The 27,456-nt window shown below is 39.2% G+C and overlaps 1 protein-coding gene across 1 annotated transcript in view; it reads right to left on the bottom strand.

Moving 5' to 3' along the window:
- LOC100888447 overlaps positions 1 to 27,456 on the bottom strand; it is a 92,599-nt gene that overhangs the window by 41,338 nt on the left and 23,805 nt on the right. The window contains exons 3-4 of the mRNA XM_030979221.1: positions 3,459 to 3,581; positions 884 to 1,015 (exon numbers count right to left, since the gene is read on the bottom strand). Of these exons, the coding sequence (XP_030835081.1) occupies positions 884 to 1,015; positions 3,459 to 3,581 (255 nt within the window). The remainder of the gene's footprint in view (positions 1 to 883; positions 1,016 to 3,458; positions 3,582 to 27,456) is intronic.

The following is a 27,456-nucleotide window of genomic DNA, read 5'->3' as shown; positions in this document are numbered from 1 at the left end:
TTTTTTATTGTCTGTCATGTTTTTTTATTACGTTTTTTTTCTTCAAATTAAGTTATACATGTATAAAGTTTAATTATTAATGTGCGAACCTACACCTAACAAGGATTGCTTTCAAGTAGGTTTGTTTTTTTCATTTCCTGTAACCAAATCATTTTGCATTATTTACAACGACCAAAAACAATGTCAAAGATATTTTCAGTGCTCACTTCTGTTATATCATTACGTTTTTTATTGTTTGTCATTGTTTATATTATGTGAAAAAGAAATGAAAAATAAATTCGCTCTGTATAGAGCTACTACTAGAACTACTATTATCCTCACTAATTATAAGGCAAAAATCTTCTTCTTTTTCAAAAGCATTTTCAAAAAGCCAAGAATCATTCTTGATGAATGATGGTTTATTCCAATTCAGATAAAGTAAATCAAGCTTCCATTACTTTTTTTTTTCTTTATAATTAAACTAATGGTCATCATCATTGTTATCATCTGCATTTTCATCCTTTTCATTGTCGTGCATCATTATCATCATCAGCATATTTATCAACATCCTCCTACTCCTCCGCATCATCATCATCATCATCATTGATCATAATCTCTATTATCATCATTATCATCATCATCATCACCATCGTTATCATCATCATCACCACCATCATCATCATCATCATCATCATCATCATCATCATCATCATCATCATCATCATCATCATCATCATCATCATCATCATCATCAGCAGCAGCAGCATCATCATCATCATCATCATCATCATCACCACCACCACCACCACCACCACCACCACCACCACCACCACCACCACCACCACCACCATCATTGTCATTCATTTCAATGTAACATTATCATGATTGGGAGAATTATACAAACCTCCAGCAGAACAGGACCAATCGTCTGCTCCAATGGCATACCCCGGCAGACATGAGCAGTGGTAAGACCCGAGAGTATTGACACAGAGCTGTCCGCATTGGGATACTCCTCCAACTTGGCATTCATTGACATCTGAAAGAAATCAGAATAACACGACATATTATTGAACATGTGGGACTGAACAAACAATATCAGCATCATGTCTATAATATTCTTCATGCTTTTATCTTCGTCCGGAATTCAAGTCAAGTGTCTATATATTTAGGAACAAGTCAAAATGTTTTATTTCGAATGATCACGTTTAACAATATTACCAAGTCTTCAGCAACAAACAATGATCTATCAACAGCAAAATCATCTATTTTTGTTTCGGACGTCGTCTGCAAATAATTACACTATAATGTTTATTGTTACTGAGGGCAGCAAACACAAAGTCTAACTCAAAGACGTCGACCATCCTGACCTGAATCATGGAGTTACATGCAGGGTGTGTAGACCATGAATATTTGAACATTGTACAAAGAGGAGGAATTATCAATATTTTGAAGTGAAGATGCAGTTTTATGAGGGAATCAAAAGGAGGGTAGAGGAGGAGTCGCTTGACCATCTTGAAGGTGAGGGACAAAAAATGGTCAACAAGTTAGCCGAATATTTGTTCAACAAACTATACTCCTCCGGACAGGCGCGCCGGAAGCAGTTTGGGATTGGGGGGGCAAACATTCCAGGGGGCTCACCTTCCGAGGGCAGTGACGTAATGAGAAAAAACGTTCGGAAGGGGGGGGGGGGCAGACGAAAAATCTGCATCACCACCAGTCTTACACGTTACATGCAGGTCCCGCGGAACGTTTTTCAAAGTGAAGTATTAACGATCAGGTAGAGCGTAAATTGGCGTGGGGTCCAGCCTCGGCAGGGTGTCAAGGGGCTGAGCCCCCGGAAGCTCAGGGATTTTAGGTATTTAATTACGGTTAGATGAGCATCCAGGGGCCTCTTTAAGGCCATTGACGTGTTCCAGAGGGGGGGGGGCCCCAGAAGCTCAGAGGTTTTAATATTTGACTACGGTCAGATGAGCAACCAGGGGCCGCCCTAGGGCACTTGGTGGGGTCCAGGGGGCAGGGCCCCCGGAAGCTCAGGGGTTTTAGGTATTGAATAATGGTCAGATGAGCATCCAGGGGCCCGCCTTATAGGGCCCTTGGTGGGGTCCAGGGGGCAGAGCCCCCGGAAGCTCAGGGGTTTTAGGTATTTAATAATGGTCAGATGAGCATCCAGGGGCCCGCCTTATAGGGCCCTTGGTGGGGTCCAGGGGGCAGAGCCCCCGGAAGCTCAGGGGTTTTAGGTATTTAATTACGGTCAGATGAGCATCCAGGGGCCCGCCTTAGAGCCCTTGGTGGGGTCCAGGGGGCAGAGCCCCCGGAAGCTCAGGGGTTTTAGGTATTTAATTACGGTCAGATGAGCATCCAGGGGCCCGCCTTAGGGCCCTTGGTGGGGTCCGGGGGCGGAGCACCCGTAAGCTCTGGGGATTTAGGCATCTAATTACGGTCAGATGAGCATTTTTTTATGCCTTATTTGTGACATTGGCAGGTCACTTATTTTTTCTCTCCGTCTTTCTTTCTTTTTCTCTTTAACATACTTTTTCAAAAAGTGAGGGGGGAGGGGCTCGAGCCCAGCCACTTTGCAGACCATGTCATAAAGGCTTCTAAATAAGCGTATTTTTCGCCCGACTGTAATTTGGGAATTTCTTATTTTCCAACAAACGCATAAAAAGGTATGACTTTAAAAAAAATGGAGAAAAAATACCGGAAAATCATGTCATAATAGCAACATGTGTAAATCACTGGTATCGTATAGATATACCCCCCCCCCCCCCATCAGTACGCCAGCGTTCAGGGGCTCATGTCTTCTCACCCCTATAACAAAACCAAAAAAAACAGACACGTTTTCCCATTCTCGCACAATATGTCCACGATATGCGCGTATCGCTATTATAAACCGTATAGGTAGCATGCGCAATGTTTATAAAAATTTAATTCCTGTGAACTTTCCTTTTCTTTGAATGGAATGGTATATGTGCTTTAATTCAGGTTTTTATTATTGTTATGTTCTTTTGGGTTAAAAATACAAACCATGTTTATTCCTTTACTGCTTTTTTTTGTTTTTTTTGGAGGGGGGGGGCGTTTTGGGGGGGCAAAAATGCGTTTTGCCCCCCCACTTTTTTGACTGGGGGGGCAACTGCCCCCCCTGCCCCCCCACTTCCGGCGCCTATGCCTCCGGATAGCAACCCGAGATTCAGTTCAGTTCAGTTCATTAAAAAATACCAGACAAAGCAATCATGACGAACAAACATGATCCAAATTGGGAGTGGGACCCCAAAAAGCTTTGCTTGTGAGTGGGGCCGGGCGCTGAAATATGATTTAGAACTGATTGGTATATCACCACCAGCCCCGCCCCCCTCTCTCTCTCTCTCTCTCTCTCTCTCTCCCCCTCTCTCTCTCTCCCTCTCTCTCTCTCCCTCTCTCTCTCTCTCTTAGTGTGACGCCCCTAGGTTGGAGGGAGGACAATTTTTTAGAACCACAGTTACCTCTACATCCAAGACCCTTTTCTCGTTTGAATCCTGGAGGACACGTGACCTGGTAGCCACCTTTCCCTCTCCCTCGACCCCTTCCTCGACCAGCTATCGATGGAGAGACTAACACCTGTAACACTGGAGTAAGATAAGAGGAGGGATAAAAGAAAATTAAAAAGTTTATTGCCATCCAAATAATAATCAATATCAATTAAAATATAGGTGCCAACACACACGTATCAATTTTATTGATTTTGAATCATTAAGTATATTGCCGAAATGTCACCAACACTGACACCGATGCTTCTTCATTATCTTCATCATTTATCATCACCATCATCATCATCATCATCATCATCATCATCATCATCATCATCATCCCTCATCATCATCATCTTCATCACCATCACCATCATTATCACCATCATCATCATCATCATCATCATCATCATTTCTGTCAATTACCATCATCAATGTCATCACTTGCATCGTTGTCTTTATAGTCCTTTTATTCTCATTGGTCGTCACTCTTATTAATATTGTTTTTTTTTTTTATCTCTCCCCTCTCCTTTTTTTTTGTTCGTTAAACCTCTCCTTTCACTTCAACCGTACTTCCAATGACTAACCTGTTCTCATTGAGTCATTAAAGTCACCTTCATTCTTAAAAAGACAAGAAAGAATGATACATTCAGTCCCTTCCTTGACAGCAATCATACATTTCCTAAACATTATTTTAAGAATTACGTCCATTTAATGACTAAGATTCATGAAGGACATACTTACCCTGCATGTACTAATTTCATTGATAAGATATTAAGTTCACTTAAATGAAAGACTTGTATGAATTGTTTGTTACAGTGATTATAAGAAAGTGGAGGATCGTTCATCTTTCCTGCAAGCCAGGGGGTCCGATTACGCCGCGCTGCTCATTCACTGTAACCGTCAGTCTTCATTAACCCATTCAACTTTTTCGTGACCATTACATCCTTTTTTGTTCGACTTTCAATGAGCTGTTGAGTACAGAGGGACAGTGGTGTATATATGTGCTGGGGGAATGGGGGCACGTGGCCCCTACCCCCCCCCCCCAACCCGTTTTCGAGTGGTGGATCGGGAAGAAACAGTGATACAAGAGAGAAAGGAGAAGGAGAAGGGGAAGGATGGGAGAAGAAGACCCTTGGACCCCTCCCACACATCCTACCCCCGGACAAAACAATCGAGAAATAAAACACTAGCCCTGTAATTCGCATTTAATGTTCCGACCCCCCCCCCCTCCCTCCCACATCAATCCAGAGCCCCCTTCAATGGATATACTCACACTATGCCACTGCATAGGGATACCATCACGACCATGAATCATACAGAAATGGGTCAGATGGATTAATGACAAGAAAACACAAATGGCCATCAATCATACAGGCTTCTGAAATCACTTGCTTTCTGACTTAGTTCTTCTGAAATTACTTGCTTTCTGACTTAGTTCTTCTGAAATCACTTGCTTTCTGACTTAGTTCTTCTGAAATCATTCGCTTTCTGACTTAGGTCTTCTGAAATCACTTGCTTTCTGACTTAGTTCTTCTGAAATCATTTGCTTTCTGACTTAGTTCTTCTGAAATCATTTGCTTTCTGACTTAGTTCTTCTGAAATCATTTGCTTTCTGACTTAGGTCTTCTGAAATCACTTGCTTTCTGACTTAGTTCTTCTGAAATTACTTGCTTTCTGACTTAGTTCTTCTGAAGTCTTGCTTTCTGACTTAGTTCTTCTGAAATCACTTGCTTTCTGAGCAAGCAGATACAACAGAGAAATCAATCAATATATTTCAACACAGCCAGCAAAGACAGCTAACATCACACAACTTAGTGTAAGAAAAAGGAATGAATAATTGCTAAATGTAGTGCGTAAGCCTACACATTGTTTTATTTATATTTTCACATAATCTATGTTCTGCGTCTTGTTTCTATTCTCGTAAATAATATTTAAAAGTTATGTATTATGGATGATGATGATGATAATGAGGATGAGGATGATGATGATGATGATGATGATGATGATGATGATGATGAGGATGATGATGATGATGATGATGAGGAGGATGATGATGAGGATGATGATGGTGATGATGATGATGATGATGATGATGATGAAGATGATGATGAGGATGATGAAGATGATGATGAGGATGATGATGGTGATGATGATGATGATGATGGTGATGATGATGATGATGATGATCCACAACAATGGTATGGCGCCATTTATATGTTTCAAACATTCAAAGGCGCCCGCTCCTCCAATAGTTATGGACTACATAATCATTTGCTTGAAAAGATTGGTTTGAGAAAGTAAAGACAGATAAATATTTTTAACGGCAAATAGGCTGATTGCTATATGTTCGATAATCATCATCAAATGTAATTTATTGCGAATAATAATTTGATGATTATTCATAAATCTCCCGTGCATTAAAGGCATCGTTTAACAATGTTAAAACTGAGATGCATGGCCCTACGTGTAATCAGTGTCTATTGAACCCCTACAAAAATTGGGCTTCAAAATGATCATGAAGTGCCTCAAAAAATTAAAATCTTTGAGTGACCGGTTTTACCATACTCATTTTCCCCAATAAAGTTTTTATCAAACGTTAAGAAAACGAAGAATGAAATTTCGATTTCCAATCTTAAATATCTTGATATAAATCAGACAGGCGATCGGCTCGTAAAAGTCATGGGATTCCTGACTGACCTTAAAGTTTATAATTATGATTGCAGCATGAGCTAAATCTAGGATTTTGTTTCAGAATCGGAGGCAATGTTACCGAGTCACTTTAAACACTAGTATGAATGTTTTTGTTTTACTTCTACCTTGATAGCCTGTCCGCAAAGGAAGGCCCTTATTGACAGAGGTAAACCAACTATCAGCTGATTTACAGGTTGAGTTGCTTCCACCCCTAAAAAGGGAAAGTAGTCTGAGAGAAGAAATGTCATTGACTTTGGCCTTTGCTGTCTACCATCCCGTTCACATTAACCTCGCTGATTCACACTAGGTTCTCTTTTCCCTCAATTTCAGTCGTTTTCGGAAATTCTTTTCATACTATGGTCCCTCGTGACAAAGAGAACGCAAGACAATTTTAAAACAATCTCTGTGTGGTCACAAATACCAGAATCATAAAGAGTACACGTTCTGACATACTGTATAAAGAAAAAAATGTTCGAAACACAACACTCGCAGACACAAACACTTCTCATCTTTAACGTTTAAAACTTTAAATCCTTAATTGCGAATTAAATTCAATTTAAGACAGTCTAATGGCTGCTATTTTAAATGCTTAAACAAAATATATCGAATTAAACTAATCAAATAAAAACAATGCTGTTTCTCTCCACTCCAACAAGTCCTTATAATTTGTTTTCGAATCATCTGCATTGAGGTGAGCCGCTTGCTGTATCAACAAGCTTCAGTATGTTTTTAAATATTTTTTAGGCTCTCTTACGAGCAATGTACACAATAGTTTTCAAAATCACCGTACTTGTAGATATTTAAGCCGGGTAAAACTTATCGATAAAACTTTGCACGAATGTTCCGAGCAATGTGAGCATAGCATCTCGAAGGATATCGGAAGTCAAGAGGAAATCTCTCGATTTGATCTTTCGTCCATGCCCTACTAACACCATAACCGCTCAAAGTAAACATTGAACTTCCGAAAGGAATTATGAAAATATGTTTATAGGAATTATGACAGAATCCTGGAGTCTCAACCTTACTTAGAAGGCGAAAGACACCAACACGCATGTGTGCGTTACTGATTTTAATGCAGCATTATTAAGCTAAGACTTTTACATCAATACAGACTTTTGTTCTCCAGAGTCCCGACTCACGAGAGAAATATAGTTCAAGCATTATAACCTGAATATTATTTGTAGGTTGTCTAATCACACCTGTTGTGATTTTATTTCGGTATAAAAGAAGATATAAAACAGAATCAGGGTCAGATATTTAATGGCGCGCAACGAGATTTTACACCTTATTACCAGCCGTCCGGAGGAGGCGGATACAACCTGCTTTTTAACAAGTTCAAATGCACCCATTTCTTCTATATTTATCATCGCAAGATAAGGATAGCACATCTATATCTACGGTACTCTCTCTCTCTGGTCTATCGGAGGTATAGTGGCAGGAAAACAATTATCTTCGTTTACTTTAATGACTCACTGCCACACTTTGGGTTGTATGCATGGTACGTAATTACATCGGAATACATTTCTCGACTTTCCACTTCAGAATTATGCAAATTTCTGACCTCCCCTGGATGTGCACAAATCCATGTAAACCTCAGACATGTCAGATCTCAAATTAAAATTCAATAGCCAGAAAAGCGGGAAGACCAATTTTTGTTGAATGGGTTAACTTAATTGCTGAAAGGTTGATACTACTCTCAAAGAGACGTCTGTTGATAAAATATTATCGTTATGAATAAGTTAATGCCTTTTGCAAATAAACCTTTTCGTGCAGTCGGCATCCCACTTAGATCAATACAGGTTTGGGAAAATGACATCATGCTATATTGATACCCAGCCTTCCCTAGCATCCCTTCTGAAAGGACAGGTTGCTTTCTACATCAAGAGGTCAATGACCAAAAAAAGAAAATTAAATCACAGTCAACACGGTCTTGTTATTATCAAGGACCTGGAAAACCCTTATTAGAACTTATCCTGAAATATCCTGCCTGAAAAAGACTTTATTCGAGACAGAAATAATCGTTTCTAAAATGTGGAAGTAGGAAAAATTAATTTCGTGCGGAAGTTTGTCCTTCTTGTCTTATGGGGAAAATGTTTCGGTTGCTACAAATTTACAATGATTAATAAATAGCTTGTGGATTTGTTTGTAATCGCCTCACTTCCACCCCTGTCCCCTTCATTCCTATGAAGCCCCTCTCCCCCTCCCACCCCCCCCCAAAAAAGAACCCTACTTGCAAGACTTGGTTGCCAAAATACATTCCATAATAGTCTACAGAAGGGTTCCGCCCCCATTTGTCAGATTTCACCAGCCCCCTCCCCATGCAAATTTCCGAGTTACAATTCTGAACCGGCATGCATGGCCGGATCCAGGATTATGAAGAAGACAAAAATAGGAGGGGCACAAGTCGGTAAAATCTTACAATTTTATTGAGGGGTCAGTTTTGTGTACTTTCGGTATTTCAAATCATGGACCTATAGGTCCATTGTCAACTCAAGGTGCTCTCCAAACTCCTTGACATGCATTGTTGGTCACAAACCGTCGCTGTTTTCACGAAGTGACGGTAGTGAAAAAAAATTGCATTCACTTTGCGTTACGATTTTCCTCACTACCGTCACTTCGTGAAAACAAGGATTTAACTTGCACTCTCGACTTTCTCTTCTGCGATATGGATGATTTTAGATGACCCGCTGCGACTTTGATGGTTCTCGTGTTATCTGATAGATCATGATCGATGATCTAAGCTTTGTCTGTCTGCTCCGACAGTCTGAGTCGGAACAATTCAGTCTTACGAATTTCCGTCGTAAGATTATTCCCGCATTTTCCCACTTTTGTCACGGATGGGATTAGATTAAAAAGAGAAAGTGAGATAGAGATAAAGAAATAGAGAGGGGAAGAGGGGGAGAAATAGAGAGTGGAAGAGGGGGAGAGAGAGAGTAGATAAAGAAAGACAGAAAGAAAGAAAAGAGAGAGAGACGAGAGAGAGAAAGGAAGAGAGGGAGAGAAAGAGAGGGGGGCCGGGGGGAGTAGGAAGACTTTAATAATAATAGGACATAGATAATGGGATGTAAGATAAGAGTGGAAATTCTTTGGATTATAAATAGATTGATGATGATTAGATGGGATGAATCTAGAAGGCTTATCCGTTATACGTGAGGATATGTAAACGGGCTTCGTGATTTTGTATCCATACTGATATCCAAAAAATTAATTGTTCAAACTGAAGAAAGAAATGACAGAATTAACAATTAATAAAATGCTTATAAAATACAATGAAAAATATAAGAAACAACATAGCCATACTTATACAGTATAGATATATTATAAACATGTAAATGGTGGTAAGTAAGGCTTAAAATAAAAACTTGTTGTATTGCCCTTTGGGTGCCAAAACATCGGTCGGTCGGTCAGAAAAGTTTTTTTTTTTTTTTTTTTTTTTGTCGCCCTCTTTGAGCCGATATTTTTCAGGTTTGATTTTTTTTCTTTTTCCCCAGCCTCTTTTGGCTGATATTTCTCAGTTTTTAATGCTTTAATACATGTGTTTCAGCGTCATCATTCCATTCATAGATTTTCACCTCATAATTAGCCATGGTTTTGCACGAGTGAGAGTTTTGGAATAATTTGATTTTATGCATTTATATCCCATTTCAACAAACAAAATACATATTTTTGTATTCATTAATAAAAAAACAATCTAAAAAACGGTTGAAAAAAAAACTTTTTTAAAATGCCGACCGTAGATTTTCAGATTTTTGGGGTCGGTCGCAAAGGACAATACAACAAGTTTTTATTTTATGTCTGGGGAGAGAAGGGGGAGTAGGAGAAAATGGAATTTATTACGGCCGTATATGCAAGGGGGCAGTAGAGATGACGGATGAGAGGGAATATCGATGTTTATATGAAAGTATTTGGGTTGAAACCTTGTTTCGACGACGATCAGGGGATAATATTTTTAATATTTCATTCAGCATACGACTGATGAAAGTCCCCAAGACTGAGACTATTTTCGCTACATCACAGGTGCAAGGTGAAAGAGATGGAGCGGCAAAGCTGTGTACAGAGATGAAGAATGAAATTCTAAATGATAGAGAGGGTGAAAGAAATAGATACAGTGGGGAGAGATTGTGAACAGAAGAAACTAAAGAAGAAACGAACCAATGGCAAAACTATAGGATTCTTTGCAAGGGCGCAATGTATGTTTGAAATCTCCAACAAAACATAGCACGTATATTATAACAAAAATTCTGATAAGCACTAGAAAGGATCATAATCTGCCAATGGGAGAAAATAGTGTTTCTGCCGGTTGGGGTTGGAGGAGAGGGGCACGCACGCATGTACCCAGTATAGGCAGAATTTGACGGGGGAAAGGGGAGGCACGTACCCCATGTAACCTCTTGATCTGCCACTGAAAAAAAATTCTCCAAAACAATACCCTGATTTCGTTTAGCAGTGGGGGGAACACTGGGCTCTCATCAATTGAATTCCGCACTAGAATAACAGGATACGGGCGGGGAATGCATGTCCTTGTATGTGTCTCAAGCCCAGTCTCATTTTTCCATCTAGATTAAGATGATATAAAAAGATTAGACACTTTCTGTAAAATCAAGAAAGAATTTTCATAAAACCCAGAGGGAGAAAAGTAACATGAACATCAAAACAAAACAAGAGAGACCTAGATCTATAGCCTTGCGAATGTGACATTAGCACATGTCTTACATTATCAAAGGAGAATCAAAACATTTAATTGTTATTATAGCAAAACTGCCCAAAGAATTAGATTGAGAGACGATGAGCTTAATACTTTAAGCATCCAGGCGTTTAGAAGATAAACAACATCTCAGGGAAAATTAAAGAAAGATTGAGCAATATCCGATTGAAAATAGGAAAGTTGTGATCTTTTAAAGTTGTCATCCGTGAATCACAAATTGGTAACACTGACGTATTTTGCCATCCCATCTCCAAATTAATTTGTACGGAAATTTTAACAAATTTGATTTTCTCAGTAATTTATAACGGAATATTTTTTTTTTTTTGTTCATACAGCGGTTGAATAAAAAAAAAACATATTTGCAATAATCATATTTAGGGTGAATGTATGATTGAACATTGGGAAAATTTATGTTTTTTTAAAACTTTTTAGTGTATACTTAGCAAATGGGAAGGGACCTCGCACGAATTTTTTCTAGAGATGATTTTACAAACATTATCAACATGCAGCGTCACATCGTTGCCAATTTGTGTTTTATTGATTGCACCTTCATAAATTCATAAATTCCTTATTTTGAATCCGACTTTGCTCAAACTTTCAATATTGTAAAATCGTTTCTCTCATTTTTCTGCTTCTATCAAAGTCAACGTAATATTAGGGTGGGCTTGCCCTTATTTTAGTAATTTCCCTTTGATTTTCAACATAAGGAAGGGTTGGATGGATTAATGGGGGCATAAAACTAGATATCATCATGAGATAGAGAGGGCAGATAAGTCAAAGAGGGGGAGAAGGAAACAAAATGAGAGTGGGAGAGAGCAAGGAAGAGAACGGGAGGGTATAAGAGAGAGAGAGAGAGAGAGAGAGAGAGAGAGGAAGATAACAGAAAAGAGATTGAAGAGATATTAAAGAGAGAGAGACAGAGAGAGAGAGAGAGAGAGAGAGAGAGAGAGAGGAAGATAACAGAAAAGAGATTGAAGAGATATAATAGTGAGGGGGAGAGTATTAAAGAGAGAGAGACAGAGAGAGAGAGAGAGAGAGAGAGAGAGAGAGAGGAAGATAACAGAAAAGAGATTGAAGAGATATAATAGTGAGGGGGAGAGTATTAAAGAGAGAGAGAGAGAGAGAGAGAGAGAGAGAGAGAGAGAGAGGAAGATAACAGAAAAGTGATTGAAGAGATATCATAGTGAGGGGGAGAGTATTAAAGAGAGAGAGAGAGAGAGAGAGAGAGAGAGAGAGAGGAAGATAACAGAAAACAGATTGAAGAGATATAATAGTGAGGGGGAGATAGAACGATACAATTACTATATAAAGAAGGGGAGAGAGAGAGATAAAAAGATAATAGAAGAGAGATGAAGAGATATATGGGGGGGGGTTAAAGAGAGAAAGATAAAGATATTGGGTAAAGAAGGGAGAGGGCGGGGAAGAGAGGTAACTCGGAAGCTCATAAAATGGAAAGGGGGAAACTTTCCTCACCGAGACAGGAACTGTTGCAATCGCGGAAAATGAGCTTTTGTTATCCTTGGGGAAAATTATGAGAGGGTCGATCTCACAAAACACCAAGGTATAGCCAACTATAGTACACTAACAACATTCCGTGGGTGGGTATAAAGTGTGGCTAGTATTCTTGTTTTGTGTGCTTGCCCGATATAGCAGTAAGCGTAGTGTAACTGCAACCGAGTTGGTTCACCATTTATAATGATGGATCTGATTTATCATACTACCAATGTCAGTTGTCATTGAGATAAAAATATCGTATTAAAGGGTTAGTCCAAAATGATTCCTTAAAGGCAAGATTTTGAAAGCATTTTAGAGTTTTATCATAATTTTGTTGAGCGTCACATGTGCCTGGAAGAGGAACGCGAACTGACAATCGAGTCTCCTCTCCCAGTTTGTATACTTATTCTTGTGGAGCTAAAGCTTGTGGTATAACAAAACAAACAAAACCCGAAAATGCTTCATAATGTTGATTTACCATCAGGCAAATGATAAATAAATATAAAATACACATTTATAGAAAATAACTACGGTTGGCTTTTACCGCTTTTTAGAGAGAAAAAAAGACGGAGAAAAAAAAAGGTTTTAAAAAATAAAAAAAAGTATATTTCCGACCGACCGACCCATGTTTTGGCACCTAAAGGGCAATACAACATTTTTGTTTAGGCCTTACGATATTGTAAATGTGAAAATGAATGTCTGAAATTGATTCTTGTTATTGTAAACATCAGGATGATCCGAATTTAAATTGATTTCCAATAATCTTCCAAGACAATTTGCATCTTGTTGTAGCTATAAAGGTACTAAACCCCCGAGACAATCTTGCCGGAACTACAAAAGAAATTTCTCTAAGTTACTCATTGATACGATTCATCCGCAATTAGACATGCTAGCGGCAATCAAAGACGAAATAAATAATGAGTTACAATTCTCTCCTTTATTAGATCATAACGCACGGAAATAAGATTATTGTTTCACGTTTGTTTCTGGCAAAATACCAACTCTCAGAATGGGTGGTCGCAAACAACATTGCATTATTCATAACATCCTTAATCATCAGATGAATATCCTTTATTAGACACAAATAGATTGATTGAATGATAGACAAACCGATTAGATAACATAGTTAGAATCTGCATTCATTTATTAAATTAAAATTAAAATTAAGCTCATGAGAGATCCGAAGTCTAGGAATTATCTTAGCTGTCAACACATTCTTAGTACATTATGATTATCATAGGCGGATGCACATTGTCAGAATCGGGGAGATAAACAAACTTTTTATATAGGAAAAACATTTTTTTTCCCTTCTAAACCTCCCAAACTCGCTCAGAAATTGTGCGTGTTTGTGTCAAGGGGGCATTTCTTAAAAGAGACCTTGGTCCTTTCGACCCCGGATAACTGCTTTTTTCCAGTCACAAATGAATAATGTTTAGTTATAAGAAATTCCATCTCCAACAAAATAATGGTCAATATGTATAACCTTATATTGAATAAATATCCAACAGAAATATAATTTCGTCATGCATACGTGATCAATGGTCTCTAGACATTGACCTACATTATTACCTTAACCACAACATACCACAAGTATACCTTGGCCTACAATGCCATTGTAGTATTAAACTATGATAATTAGTCAGATCATGGACCTGATGTTGGTTTGGTCTAATTACTTATGAATGGTGTCTCGAACATGACAGATGCTCGTATGAAATACCAGGATTTCGAGAGGCAAAACATAGATTGATGTTGCAATACCGTCAAACCTTTTTATCATTTAGCCTGCAGATCATCTTTATGATTAATAGACACTTTGTTATAACAAAACACTTCTGCTTAAAACGGAGAAGATTTTGTAACGCAGAGTCAAAGAAATTATTATCGCGACATCGTAGTAATTGATGTCTGTTTTGCGTGTCCTAATAGTCAACACTATAAGGACAATATGGCGTCAAGATAGGTTGAAATTATAAACAAATATTCGGATAACTCAAAGATTGTCACCAGGTTACAAACTATTCCTCCTAAAACTCGGATATCGATGAATTTATGACCGGTAGTTTGTGGTGTCAACTATGCGCCCCTACAGGTCTACACGGAAGTGCTTTAATGATATACAAATGTGGGAAGTGGGATATGATAAGAATATAGCAGATAGAAAACAAGTGTCATGTTTGTTAGACCTTCTTTTTTTATTTTAACTATGGTTATGATAACACGCGGGAACTTTACACTGCATCTTTTCTTATTTTAGTTTAAAGATTAAGTATAAGCTGTCGCACGTTTAATTATTTTACATTTCTATACCGTTCATGTATTTCTATCTATTTGTCCCATGACAGGCGTAGTGCATGTCCACACATTGAGGGCGTATTGTCATCATTTTTTCCATTTTTTAGGGGGGGGGGGGTCCACCGGTCTTACTGGTGGACGAAATGTGAATGAATGTGGCAACTACATACAGGGGGTGTGAGGGGTCATTTATCGTCTTCTTTTATTTCCTTTCTCTCTTCCATTCACTTTCATGTTCTCTTTCTCCTTCTTTTGTCTGTTTCTCTGCACACCCCCCCCCCCCCTCTATTTCTTAGCTACACCAGAGTCCTTCGATCTTCCTTTCATCCTTTCTTCCATTTCGTACTGTACGCGACAACGCCCATCAAGAGGTATACGAGTCGCTGATTGACACCCGAGGCCTATACTCTATACCTATTATGGTAAGCGACATCGCCAGTGGATTACGAGGTGGTGAATGATGTCCACGCCGAGCAATGTCATCCATCTTCCTACCATGGATCGATATCGACGCCGACTGAATTCCTTCAAGCAGTCTACCAGGCTATATAGTCTGTAGGTCACGACGCTATCATGGCAATCATTCAAAATATATTAATCAGGAGATGCAACAAGTTGAACCTAAAGACTTGATCATGTGTGATGATGATGTTCATCCTTATAGATTAATTCAACGGAATAAATTATGCTTTAATCTGAAGTTGAGATTACACGTCTGACGTATATTAGCTTTGAGAGGCATGACATAACTGTATTAAGTACTACTTGGAAACATACACCAGTCGTTATAAAGCAAAATATTTGCGAGCAAAATACTCCCAATGCCATACTTCATATATCATAAATCAACGACGTGTGTTAGCACAAATACAATGAATCCTTAGAGAAATAACAAGTTATTTTCGGTTTGGCAAAGGGTTTTGTAGTGCAAGGTGAACTGACCAACAAGTGGCACTGTGCATGACACAGAGGTTATTTTGCTTGAAATGACAGGCTTCCGAGGCTAAGATTTAATTTTCATCTTTGTACTCCACTTACTTCGCCATATAGCAGAGCTCATGATTATTCAATTGGACAGAAATATCTTGCTGAAAGAAAATGATGTTATTTCAAACGATCTAATAACCATAATCACACATTCATAATGATCATAAGCACCTATTTTCATCCGTTGTCTTCTTTGATGCCATCTATAAGTTCATGAGCTTTATTGTCTCTTTATTCGTGGTAATGCTTTGCTTTTGAAACAATCATTATACCATAGCTTTGATTTTTTTCTTACATTGATACAGTTCTTAAAAAGCTCATATTTGTTTCTCCTATAACCTTATTTGCTCTTTAAGTCGGTCTCAAGATTACTTTGAGCGTGTTGAGCGGAACCTGCTTCTATAAAGCACATTCTCTCAAACACGACCCGACATAATTGTTTCCTTTCAAAACATGGAACCTTATTTTAGCTCTTCCAGGCAGGCGCGATAGTAGCTTAACAAGACCTGATAGTTCCAACTATTACTAGAAGTAGTCTGTCCCTGATGGAATAGTACATTCGGATTAAGTTTAGCGGAGACAGCAGTACTACGTGTCTTCCTGTACTCGCGGATGCCAAAATCCGAAGAGACATTGGAAGAAGGCAAATTATTGTAACTATTTTTAATGAATAAAAGTAAAATCAGAGCGTTGTTATGGACGAATTTTGTTTTTCGACAAAGATGTTTCGAGGACAATCCAGGGAACTTCCCTTCCTTCTCCTGCATTGAGGTGTCTCATGTATCTTCATCACGCTGCTTACAATTATCAGTTCATCATCGGTGATAGGCTGAATGCATAACCATGATAGTCCTCTGAAGATTACAAGAAAATAAGAGGAGAAGAAGAAGGGGAAGAAGAAGAAGAAGAAGAAGAAGAAGAAGAAGAAGGAGAAGAAGAAGAGAAAGAAGGAGAAAAGGGAAGAAAAGACGAAGAAGAAGGAGAAGAAGCAGAAGACGAAAAAGAAGAAGAAGAAGGAAGAGGAGGAGGAGGAAGGGGAGGAGGAGGAGGAGGAAGGCGTAAAGTTGCTCTGCGGCTATGATAAGATGATAGAGGCAATTTCTCCGGTCATTCACCACAGTGCTGTCAAGCCTATATACATTACCTTAGAATGATATCCAATGATCATTCCTTGCTTACAAGCTTTCAGAGAAATGAGATACGAGTGCTATTCATAGTCCATTAATCATTAGAGTAATCAAGTAACGTTCCAAGTCACCATTGGACTACAGTGAAACCCAAGGCAGACAACTTGCTTGGCCCCTACACCCTTCGTTCAACCTCATCCCCTTCATCAAGCTGCATGCTAAATTGAAAACGATCTTGTTATCAATACTCTTCTTTGCTGGAATACTTCTTGCAACCCCCTCACCCCTCACCCTCTCCCATCGCCCCCTCCCCATCTTGAATGATGAAGATTGAACCCCTTAACCATGGACCCACTCACAGCCTGGCCCAAACCTATGTGGGACTGTGTCTTCAATTCACTCTTGCATCATAGTACCTCATTCCCGTCATCAAAATTCTTCGGTCATGTCGGTAGAACACTTCTGCACCCTCACCCCCCCCCCCCCTCACTCCTGAACGAGGAAGATTGAGCACCCCTTTAACCATGGACCGTACCACCATGCTTTAACTAGTACATTAAGGCTATTGGGATATGATACCTAAATATTTTTTTTTATAAAGATACATTGTTTAAATAGGTTGAGAAGGTTTAAGAGTACATCTACAACTTCCTAACCTAAAATATGTTATGATGAAATTACAAAAGAAGAATGAACACAAAACCAGGCGACTGATTACCATTTATCAGTGGAGATTTATTCGATGCATGACTATCTCCAAATCAGCCCGAACACAATTTTGTTTAATACCGTATTTTAGCACATTAATACAGATATGGTGATATAAAAAGAAATGAACTTCAGTCTGACCCCTGCTAAACATTGCAAGCAGCTCTGATGCAAATTGATCTGAATCACTAGATTGACATTTTCAAATTACGCTGTCTGAAAAAAGCAGACAGAGAGAGAAAGAGAGAGAGAGGGGAGAGAGAGAGAGAGAGAGAGAGAGAGAGAGAGAGAGAGAGAAGAGGGGGGGGGAACGAGAGGGATGGCAAAGGGACATAAAAAAGAGAGAAAATTGAAAAGAAAGAAAAAAGAGAGACGAAGAAAGTAGGTGAGATTGTGTGAATGGAATGGAGCCAAGAGTGGGATGAAGAAGCGGAGACCTGGATGAAGACGAAGAGAGACAGAGAAGAACAGATTGGGAAGATGATGCAGACAGACACAGAGCTAGAGGCTATAAGGAGATGCTGGGAAGATAGTGGGTAGTTTTGAGGGGTTAACTATTATGAAGAAGATAGTTGGGGTGGTGAAGGGGTAACACTGTCTGGTTGAAGATCGATGGGATACTTCACGCCTCTTTTAAGATCTACAGAGCGGGAGAAGGATAAGTATCCACCAAATTTGGGGCATTTTTTTGTTTACCTGACTTTGTTAATATTTTGCCCATTTGATTTAAATTGAATTAAATTGGAATTATTCACCACTTTTATACAATATAATTCATAGTAAAAGAATACAATATAAGATTTCTACAAATATGGATAAGACAATAAAAAGAAAAATACACTAATGGAAAATACGAAGTGGTTGAACTACCAAAACGTTACATAAACTTTTTGGTACATGTTAATGATCCTACACAAAATACAAAAGTCATTATTATATATTTTGACCCCAATTTGACAACATGTTACTCAAGGTGGGTATAGAAAGTGCCCAAAGTTGGTTAGATACATGATTAATCTCGTGCCGGGCAAATTATTACCAATTTTGTAAGAGTGAAAGGGTGAGGGAGGGTGACGACTTGTATCTGGAAGAACGTCTAAAGGTAAGAAAGGGGTAACAAAGGATGTCTGGTAGTAGACGACCTTCGGGTGGAGGGAAAAGTAACAACCAATATCTGGTAACTTATATTCATTGTCAACATGGTCAAAGATCTATACGGTTTGAGATCGAAGATATTCTTTGTGGGAGGGGGCAGCCTGGTAAGAAACCATTGTGGTGAAGGAAGGGGCGGAGGAGAGTTAGCAATATCTGGAAGAGGATCTTCAGGGTTTGGGGAGGGTAAGAAAGCAATATCTGGTAGAAGACATTTAGGGTACGTGAGGGGTAACAAGTAATGTCTGGTAGAAGATCATATCGTAAGGGCGGGGTAAAAAAATAATGTATGGTTAAAAAAAAGAGCCCTCGGTGTGAGGGAAGGGTAAAAACTGAGACAAAATGTCCGATGGAATATCCATGAGGGTGTATGTTTGGAAAAGGATCTACAGGGTTTGAAGGTTTAAAGCGTAATATCTCAAGGAAGTTCTGGGATAAGGGCTATGCTTGGAATAACAGCTTGGATGAGGGGATGAATACGATCTTAGGGTCTGTTAGAAGATGGTAGAGGGAGGGGTGGCAAGTAATGTCTAGTATAAAACGCTCGAGGTAATGATCAATTTTAATATTTATAGAATGAGGGGGTGGCATTGTCTGGAAAGAAGTTTCCGGGGTTATGGAGGGGGTAACAATCGATACGGAGGAGGAGTTAGCTTTATTGGGTGAGATGGTGTGAGATGGATGAGAGAGGGGTACAGTCTGAGAAGTAGCAGACATTGATGAGTTGTGATGTGTTCATCAGGAAGCATGGCTTGAAGCCATGTGGTAAGAACCATGAGCTGGAACAATGACGTATTCACTTGCCATTTCAGTCTCTCTCAATTGTGATTTGTGACATTAGCTTGCTCTCTCGTCTGTCAAATAACTCGAACAACATGATTATATTTTTTTCAAACTCAAGATGTCATTGATGAAAAAAAAATCTTTTGATCACGCTTCTCAAAATGCTTCATTACATTACCATACGGATGAAGATGGATTTAAAAAGATAAGGTCCCCATATAACAAACTATTACAACTACTTTAACCAAATGTTAGTTTTATTTATGGGAACCTATAATCTACAAGCTGAGCTTTTTAATAGGTTCCTCACTTTTCACTCTGTATAACCTTCTTCTCATTTCTATTAATTTCGACGTCTTTTCAAAGAACTAATTATATAATGTGACACTTTTACTATATTTCATATTATGTTCTAATTTTGTCAATTATGTGAATTCTTTTTATTTGTGAAATGTTAAAAATAAACTTGAAACTTGAAACTTAAAACTATAATAATTTTTGTTATAACATTTTTTTAAACTTAATTGTTGGTTGTTCGAGTATTTTCAAACAGAAAAATACGCAATGCACCAAATCTCACTTTGCTTCTATCATGTCTATACAGTAAGCTTAATCCAGAAAACCATGGCAACGGCTTCTTGCAATATTACAGAGACAGAAATATGGCAAGCTGTCCTGCGTTCACAAGCATTAACAAAGTAGCTAAAGAGTGGATATAGATATTTATCTGTTTTTAATGAATGAGGAAATTTAGTACTTAAAGCTAGAAACGGTATGTTTAACTTGATAAATGAAGTAGGAGGTTAAGACGGATGTGAGATTCATCATCCTCCCAGATGTTAATAGCGATGGGTCAGAATCGAAGTGATGAACGGGAAGGTGAGCGGTATCATTGATGCAGACATGAGGGCATATTGATTTCATTTTAAAGAACTTGAAATGTAAGGGAAGGATTGGGCTGACAGATATCCGGAGAAATCTTGAAACATGATGAACCCAGATGGACCGAAGACTCGAGAATATACAGGCATAGAGAAAAAAGTAGGGGACATTATGGCATGTTACAGGTGGCTATGGTTTCCCTGTGCTTCAATCAAGGATGATAGGTCCACGGTTCAATCAGGGGGCAAGGGGTTTGTAGTAATGAATTTGACTTGGAGAAAAATAAAGGCTATGTGGAATGTAAATGATCAATGTAGCGGCTAAGACGGTTATAAAGGGTATATTCAAGATTCGTCATTACTCCAATTCAAATCAAGTTTCAATTCTGTTTCATTATAGCGAGAATCAAGGTTTATCATTTTATACCATTACCAAGCTAAAGTTGTTTATACAATTTAAAAATGTATTCATGCGATAATTAAAAGGGTCAAATATACATATATTTTAAAACATAGAAACTTCAGACCAAGGGATCCGGATTGTTGGACTCTATGTTGTTTAATACCCCGCCCCCCCCCCAACTTATTCTCTGTAAATATACGTATGTCTGTCGTTTATAACCGCTCCCCAAGCATTTCAGTTAAAAATGACAGAATGGAGAAAGCCGCACATGCATTTTTGCGTAATCTCAACCCTCTATAGATACTGAAAAAAAATTCCTTCAAATCTATCATGACTATATTAAAACATTCACTCAACTTAAACATTGGAAGGAGAAGTGCAGGATAATAGAAAGACACTTGTTGAAAATAGGTACATTGGCTCAGCGCAAGGAGTATGGGGCTTGTCCCCCCTTCAAATATGCAAAATTTATTATAATAACGGAGAAAAAGGAGAGAGGGGAAAAGCAGCAATAACGGGATGAGGTATTGATCATGAATAAAAGATGACTCTTTCCCATCTCAGACCCTCATCCATACTATTCCCTTCTGTCCACGTAAGATATGAGACTAAACACACCACCCACCCCCCCCCCCCCCCCCCCCCCCCCCTCTTGCACCCATTCCTATACCAGACTGGGTACACGCTACGCCATTGCACATGTTTGATGGATTTTATGCGTCTTGAGGGGTTTTCCTCCAATTTTATTGCATTTTTTTTTATAGTTCTTGCGTCAAAAGGGGTCAATTCTATTGAGGATAATCTCATTTTCTGCTTTACTATGTCACATTATTAGTTCTGGACATGGGGGTGATTCCAAGTTGTTTTTCAAGACTTCCAGACCGCTCAGCAATTCCATGCAGTAGTTTATCGACCAGTGAAATACTGTTCCATGTCAAAACTTACCTTACCTATCTACACTAAAACCTGGACATACTTCGAAAAATCGGGTCCTCGCTTCCGGTTGGGTGGTCACGCTACACCATTTTTCGTAAAACGAAACCGGAAGTCATATGAAGATGCATGTTAAAGACGCGACCTTTCGTATATTTGCCGTAGAGTTTTCACAATGTGTCGGTTAAATTGGACCTTGCCATTCGTAGATGAGAGGACTTTATTTAACAAAAATTACCCCAAACATTTCGTGAATAAAGGGGCATGTTTTCACAAAAGTTCGTCTAACGCGACCACCCGTCGCAACGCGAAGACCCGATGATTCGAAGTCAGCCAAATCTTCAAATTTTGAAAGTCTTTGTTTAGGCTATAAACAGCTTTTCTTTCTCAAAAGTAGAGCTTGATTTAGTTTCATGAGTTCAGTTCCTATTCAGTTGGGTATTGCTGGGAAATCATTCCTGAATTTGTCTCCCTTTGTAACCATCAAGGAACAAATGATAAAAGAGATAATTGTGCGTTGGCTGCCAATTTCGATACCCTGTTGGAGATTAATATAGACATTTCTCATCCTTGCGTTTAGGTTTTGTTTCATTCCAGACAATGCCGTTTGCATGCTAACTGACGATGCGTGCGGGGGATCACATGATTGAATTTGAAATTGAATTTACTGACATTATCGAGCGAAAGTACAAGGAATTTGTTACATTTGCAATCTATTATATAAAATCATTATTGTACGAGACAGAAATATTTATTTTATTAATGATAGCCATGTTTCTCTACCACTTCTATGCCTAGGCTAGATTCAATGATAAGTGAAAAAATGGGAGAAATGAGAACACAAGTAAGAGAGAGAGAGAGAGAGAGAGAGAGAGTTGTTTAGGGCTTGGGAAAGGAAGAGGAGGGTAGAGAGTGTGACGGATGGGAACTACAGACACAGATAGGGGAACATAGGAAGAGGCAGAGAGGAAGAGAGACAGAGGCAGAGAGAGAGAGAGGCAGAGGTAGAGGCAGATGGAGAAAAAGGGGTAGAGGGAGGCGGAGGGGAGATCGAGAAAAGGAAAGAGGGGGAGAGAGAGAGAGAGAGAGGCGCGCGACGGGGATACACACATACACACACGCACACAAATTACACATGCATAGAGAAAGAGAGTGGGGGAGAGAGGGAGAGAGAGAGGGGAAGAGAGACTGACAGATGGAAGAGAGGGTGTGGGAGGGAGAGGGAGGAAAGATTAGAGCGTAGAACGTTGACATTTCCAGAGAACATGAAACCAAATCGAGACCCTAGACCAACATAGGAGGGGGAAAGCAAACCCCCTCTCTCTCAAGTCCCATGAGTCACGGTCATGTTACGTTAAAGAGAATAACTGTCATGATTATGATAAAGATCAGGTTTAGGGTCGACCTACCCAAGGCCGAGTTGCTCTGGAGTTTGAGACGAACTGTTGTGATTTAATGCGCTGTACATATACTTTGATATACTCAGCTGGCCTGGCGGTAGGCCTACCACACAATATTACCACCGCTGTTATCTTTTAATAAAAACATTGAAACCACCGATATTATTCAATCATACTCTTGACAATATTACATTATTTATTAAAGAATTAAAGAAACAAGTTCCCCTGGTGAAGTGAAAAGTTTCCCTCCCTTTCATTATATGTATGTATGTGTCCTCGGTTGTATAGGCCTGTATCACATTCCTCTGAGCTGCTATGACATGCGGTGCATATTATAAAGACCTGATAAAACAAAGATATTTCATTATCGCCCACTTTGTTATATAATTATTATGTCTCCGCTCGTCGAAGAATTAGTTATTGGTTTTGAATGCAAGGGACATTTAAAAGATCCCAATTTAAATACCGACGATTTTTTTTTTTTTTTTTTTTTTATTTATTTATTTATTTTATTTTTTATACTGAACATGTTAAAAACAGAATCAAGGCATTTGGACAACCCCTTTGAGACACTTGTCGCCTAATCTCTCTGCTGTACACGCCGACCAAAAAACGAATTCAAACCTGTCAACCTCACATAATCATGAGCAACCTTGTAATGTTTGAATAAAGTGGTTCAAAATACAGTGGAGGAATTTTCTTCTTTGATACTGCGTTTCAAAGATACCAAGCAATAGTTCGAGCGTCAGTGAAAATTGTTAAGCTGTATAGGGAATTACAAAGGTGTGAAGTTAAGTGCTCAATTTAAGGGAGGTCATGTTGTATGCTGTAAACTAACGATAACAAGGAAACATTAATGTTTCAAAACGCAGGGTATACTTTTGTGTCATTGCCCTAAGGAAGGCTACATAATTCCGCAAACATACCGACCTACCCAACAATATTTAGAATTTCATTAAAGACCTGTTCAGTCGCATAGAGCGCCCAGTTTCGAGGAGGTCATGTTGTATGAAGAGTGGCACAAACATGTTTCAAAATGAAGGGTATACAAATTATTTCAAGACATGTCCTAAATACATGTGCAATATTTCACTGACCACTCTTTACAGGAGGGGTTCAACGTTGCACCCCTTGGCACCGAAGGATTACCTCACATCAAGGGCGTGGCTCCTTCTGGGAATCTTAGAATCCCTAAACATTTTGACAGAATGACGGTTCAATTCCGCTCAGTCATGCCACCAGCTAAACTTTGGCTGCCTTCCGATGTGTTTCTACTGTAGTTACAGGCTTCATGATACTTGTCTAATGGCTGGAATGTCCAACTTAACAGCTGAGCTATCTAAAGTGCTCATTACAGGTTCATTACCCATCATAAAAGATGTAGGTCGCACATTCTCTTCGTTAAAGTACTAAGTGATGCTGACTAGAAGTGATTTATCTGTCAAGACACTATGATCACCCTATCAATGTTAGGATTTTCTATGAAGTAAAAGGAAGTGTACCCGATTAGTAGTAATTCTTACAATACAATAACTGGTTATGATTAATCAAATAACTTTTTCGCGCAGCATTTTTCTTAGACACCGTTAAGTCCACGCTATTCTGTCGCATACGTTACCGACAACTTTTAGGTATTTAGTACATCTGATGATTGTATCAATTTGCGAACCATTCGATAATGTAAAAATGATGTTTTTGATGTCAATTCTATGTCCATAACTCCACATTTTTTTGTTTACAAAGGAGACATCAAAATGTCCAAACATCTTCAAGTTCAAGTTCATTTTATTTCACATCCAATAAAAACATCATGAACTTGCCCACTTGCAACAACATATGACAATAACTAAAAACAGAAATATTTCCAAATTTCGAAATAGTAAAAACACTCCTTATTTCGTCACTTTGCAAACCATTAAATTTAAGCTTGCCATGAATAGATGTTATTACTCTAATCAGTCTCTGAGGGCAGTGGCCGAAGAGAAATGAAGCCGGTGAGTGACCAGTGGTCACCGTGACAGTGACCGTAACGATGAGGGGCGTGTTCTCCCAAAACATCCACTCTTAACTAGACCCATCAAGGTTACTAGACGTCTGCAAGCGTCACGTATTTTTAGAGCTACACCAGATTTTTACCTTTCATTTCCATTTATTTATCCGCGTTATTTTGGCTGTCAAATAACATCTTACAATAAGGCCCTCATTTCGTTAAAAAAACTACATTCCTATATACAGTCAGTAATTTCTCTTGGGAAAAAAAGAAAAAAATATTACACAAATTATTCAGGAAGCATTCAAAATATCGAAATATATAATAACAATACACACATAAACATCTTTTTCTAGATTCATGATAAAAAAAGATGTTGTCTTTTGCGGGTCTGGAATGTGACGACAGTTGCAAGTATATCACCAATGTGGAAACGTTATGTTCATGCAGCGCACATGTCCAAATCAATTTAAAGACATGCTGTGCTCAAATCTACATGTTCTGGAAGTAAACTGTATCGACGACGTGACCCACTTTCCCTACTCTCTTAGACAACTTGAAAATCTACAAAAGTGTGACCCGAAGTAATGGCGTAGCGTGGGTCGGGATATTGAGGGGCAACTGGCACCACGGGGGGGGGGGGGGGGGGCACCGGTATAACCAAAGGGATAAAAATCAAATTGACAAGGCCATCGTTTACAGAGGGGTGGAAGTTGAAAGGTGGTCGTACCCTCTTTTCAAGCCCCCCCCCCCCTCCCGCCTCTCCCTCCATTACTCTTCTCTCTCTTCTCTCTCTCTCTCTCTCTCTCTCTCTCTTCTCTCTCTCTCTCTCTCTCTCTCTCTCTCTCTCTCTCTCTTCTCTCTTCTCTCTCTCTCTCTCTTCTCTCTCTCTCTTCTCTCTCTCTCTTCTCTCTCTCTCTCTCTCTTCTCTCTTCTCTCTCTCTCTCTCTCTCTCCTCTCTCTCTCTCCTCTCCCTCTCTCCCTCTCTCTTTCTCTCTACCTTTTTTCCCTCAAAATTACGATAATAATACAAATGATGACTTCTTGTATAGCGCTTATATCTGTCACGCTGTGAGTGACGCTCCTGACACTCCAACATTAATTGCAATTCAATAAGGGGCACGTGCCCCCATGCCCCTCGCAGCTACGCCCCTCTCTATACATCGCAAGACAAACATGAATTTATTACAGACATTTAAAAAAACATGAATGAGGGCAAGCAGGCGTAAACAAAGTCGGAAGTAGCAGACGAGTCGGTTGCTACGTCAACAGTTTATCCTGGAGTCCTCGTTAGCTTTTTATAAGATTTTTTTGATGCACTGTTTAGCGTGAAAACAACATCTTGACAGGTATTCCTCTTGACATAGAATCCAATCACGTTAACCTTGATGTTCAACCATCGGGGGAGTCAGGGCGTAGTCCCAGAGAAAGGGGGTTGGGGTAGCAAGATTTGCTAGAGGAGTGCATAATGGTCAAGATTGTTCACTTGTTAGCTGGGTAGGCGTAGGAAGTGGTTCACTGACGTAGAAGGAGGGTTGGCGGTTGTTCAGATGTTAGCAAGGGGAAGTAAGGGTTTGCTGACAGACAAAGAGGGTTGGGGTTGATGATTTCTTCTTAAAGATTTGAACGAAAGAAACCGAAATGACCTTTCTCTCTATTCCAAAAAAACAAAAGCCCGTTGTACACGAGGCATAATTTCGATTGCGTCATTATCAGCGCTATTCAACCCTGTGAACACATTACATACACAAGTTATTCAAAACAATGTTCTCACTGTTCATTTCCATTAATTTTTGTACAATGTTAGTCTCATATAGCGCGCCAAAACTCGCACCAATCACTGGCGCAGCTTTGCGTCAAGCCAAATGACACACCGTGTGCAATAGGCATAACGTACCACTACGTTACTGACTTCTGAGCCAGTGTTTCTCAAGATTTTAAAAATCAATCTTTTTGTTATTACTTGGGACCTAATATCCCCTTAAAACATTCTAAGCGCATTAACCCTGCCCCCCCCCCTTAACAAAAACGGAGTACAATCCGCCCTTTTCTGATTCTCTAGGGGTGGCAGCTACGGGTTAATGGTTCAAATCTCTATTGAATTTGTAGGATTGACCCACATGTGATTTTTCAATTATACCCTTGACTCACACTTCGCAGGTTATTCGACTCTTATTGAATTTTATGAGTTGTTTCTGGTGGTGTTATTTTCGCTTGTTAAAAATCAACATGTTAAAGTAGGTACGAGGCGTATGTAGTGCAATTTCATTCACCCATCTCTCTATTTTTTCTCTCCATCTTATTAGATGGAATGATCTCTCTGCTTCACAAAGAGATGCCCATCCACATCTAACAGGTGAATACACCCAAGCCCCGATTATCAAAGGCTGCTAACCCCCCCCCCCCCCCCTCTCTCTCTCTC

This window comes from Strongylocentrotus purpuratus, unplaced genomic scaffold (genome assembly GCF_000002235.5).
Source record: "Strongylocentrotus purpuratus isolate Spur 01 unplaced genomic scaffold, Spur_5.0 spur5_scaffold_10, whole genome shotgun sequence".
Classification (NCBI taxonomy): domain Eukaryota; kingdom Metazoa; phylum Echinodermata; class Echinoidea; order Camarodonta; family Strongylocentrotidae; genus Strongylocentrotus; species Strongylocentrotus purpuratus.
Note: the sequence above shows the minus strand (reverse complement) of the source record. Positions and strands in the feature narration are given on the sequence as shown.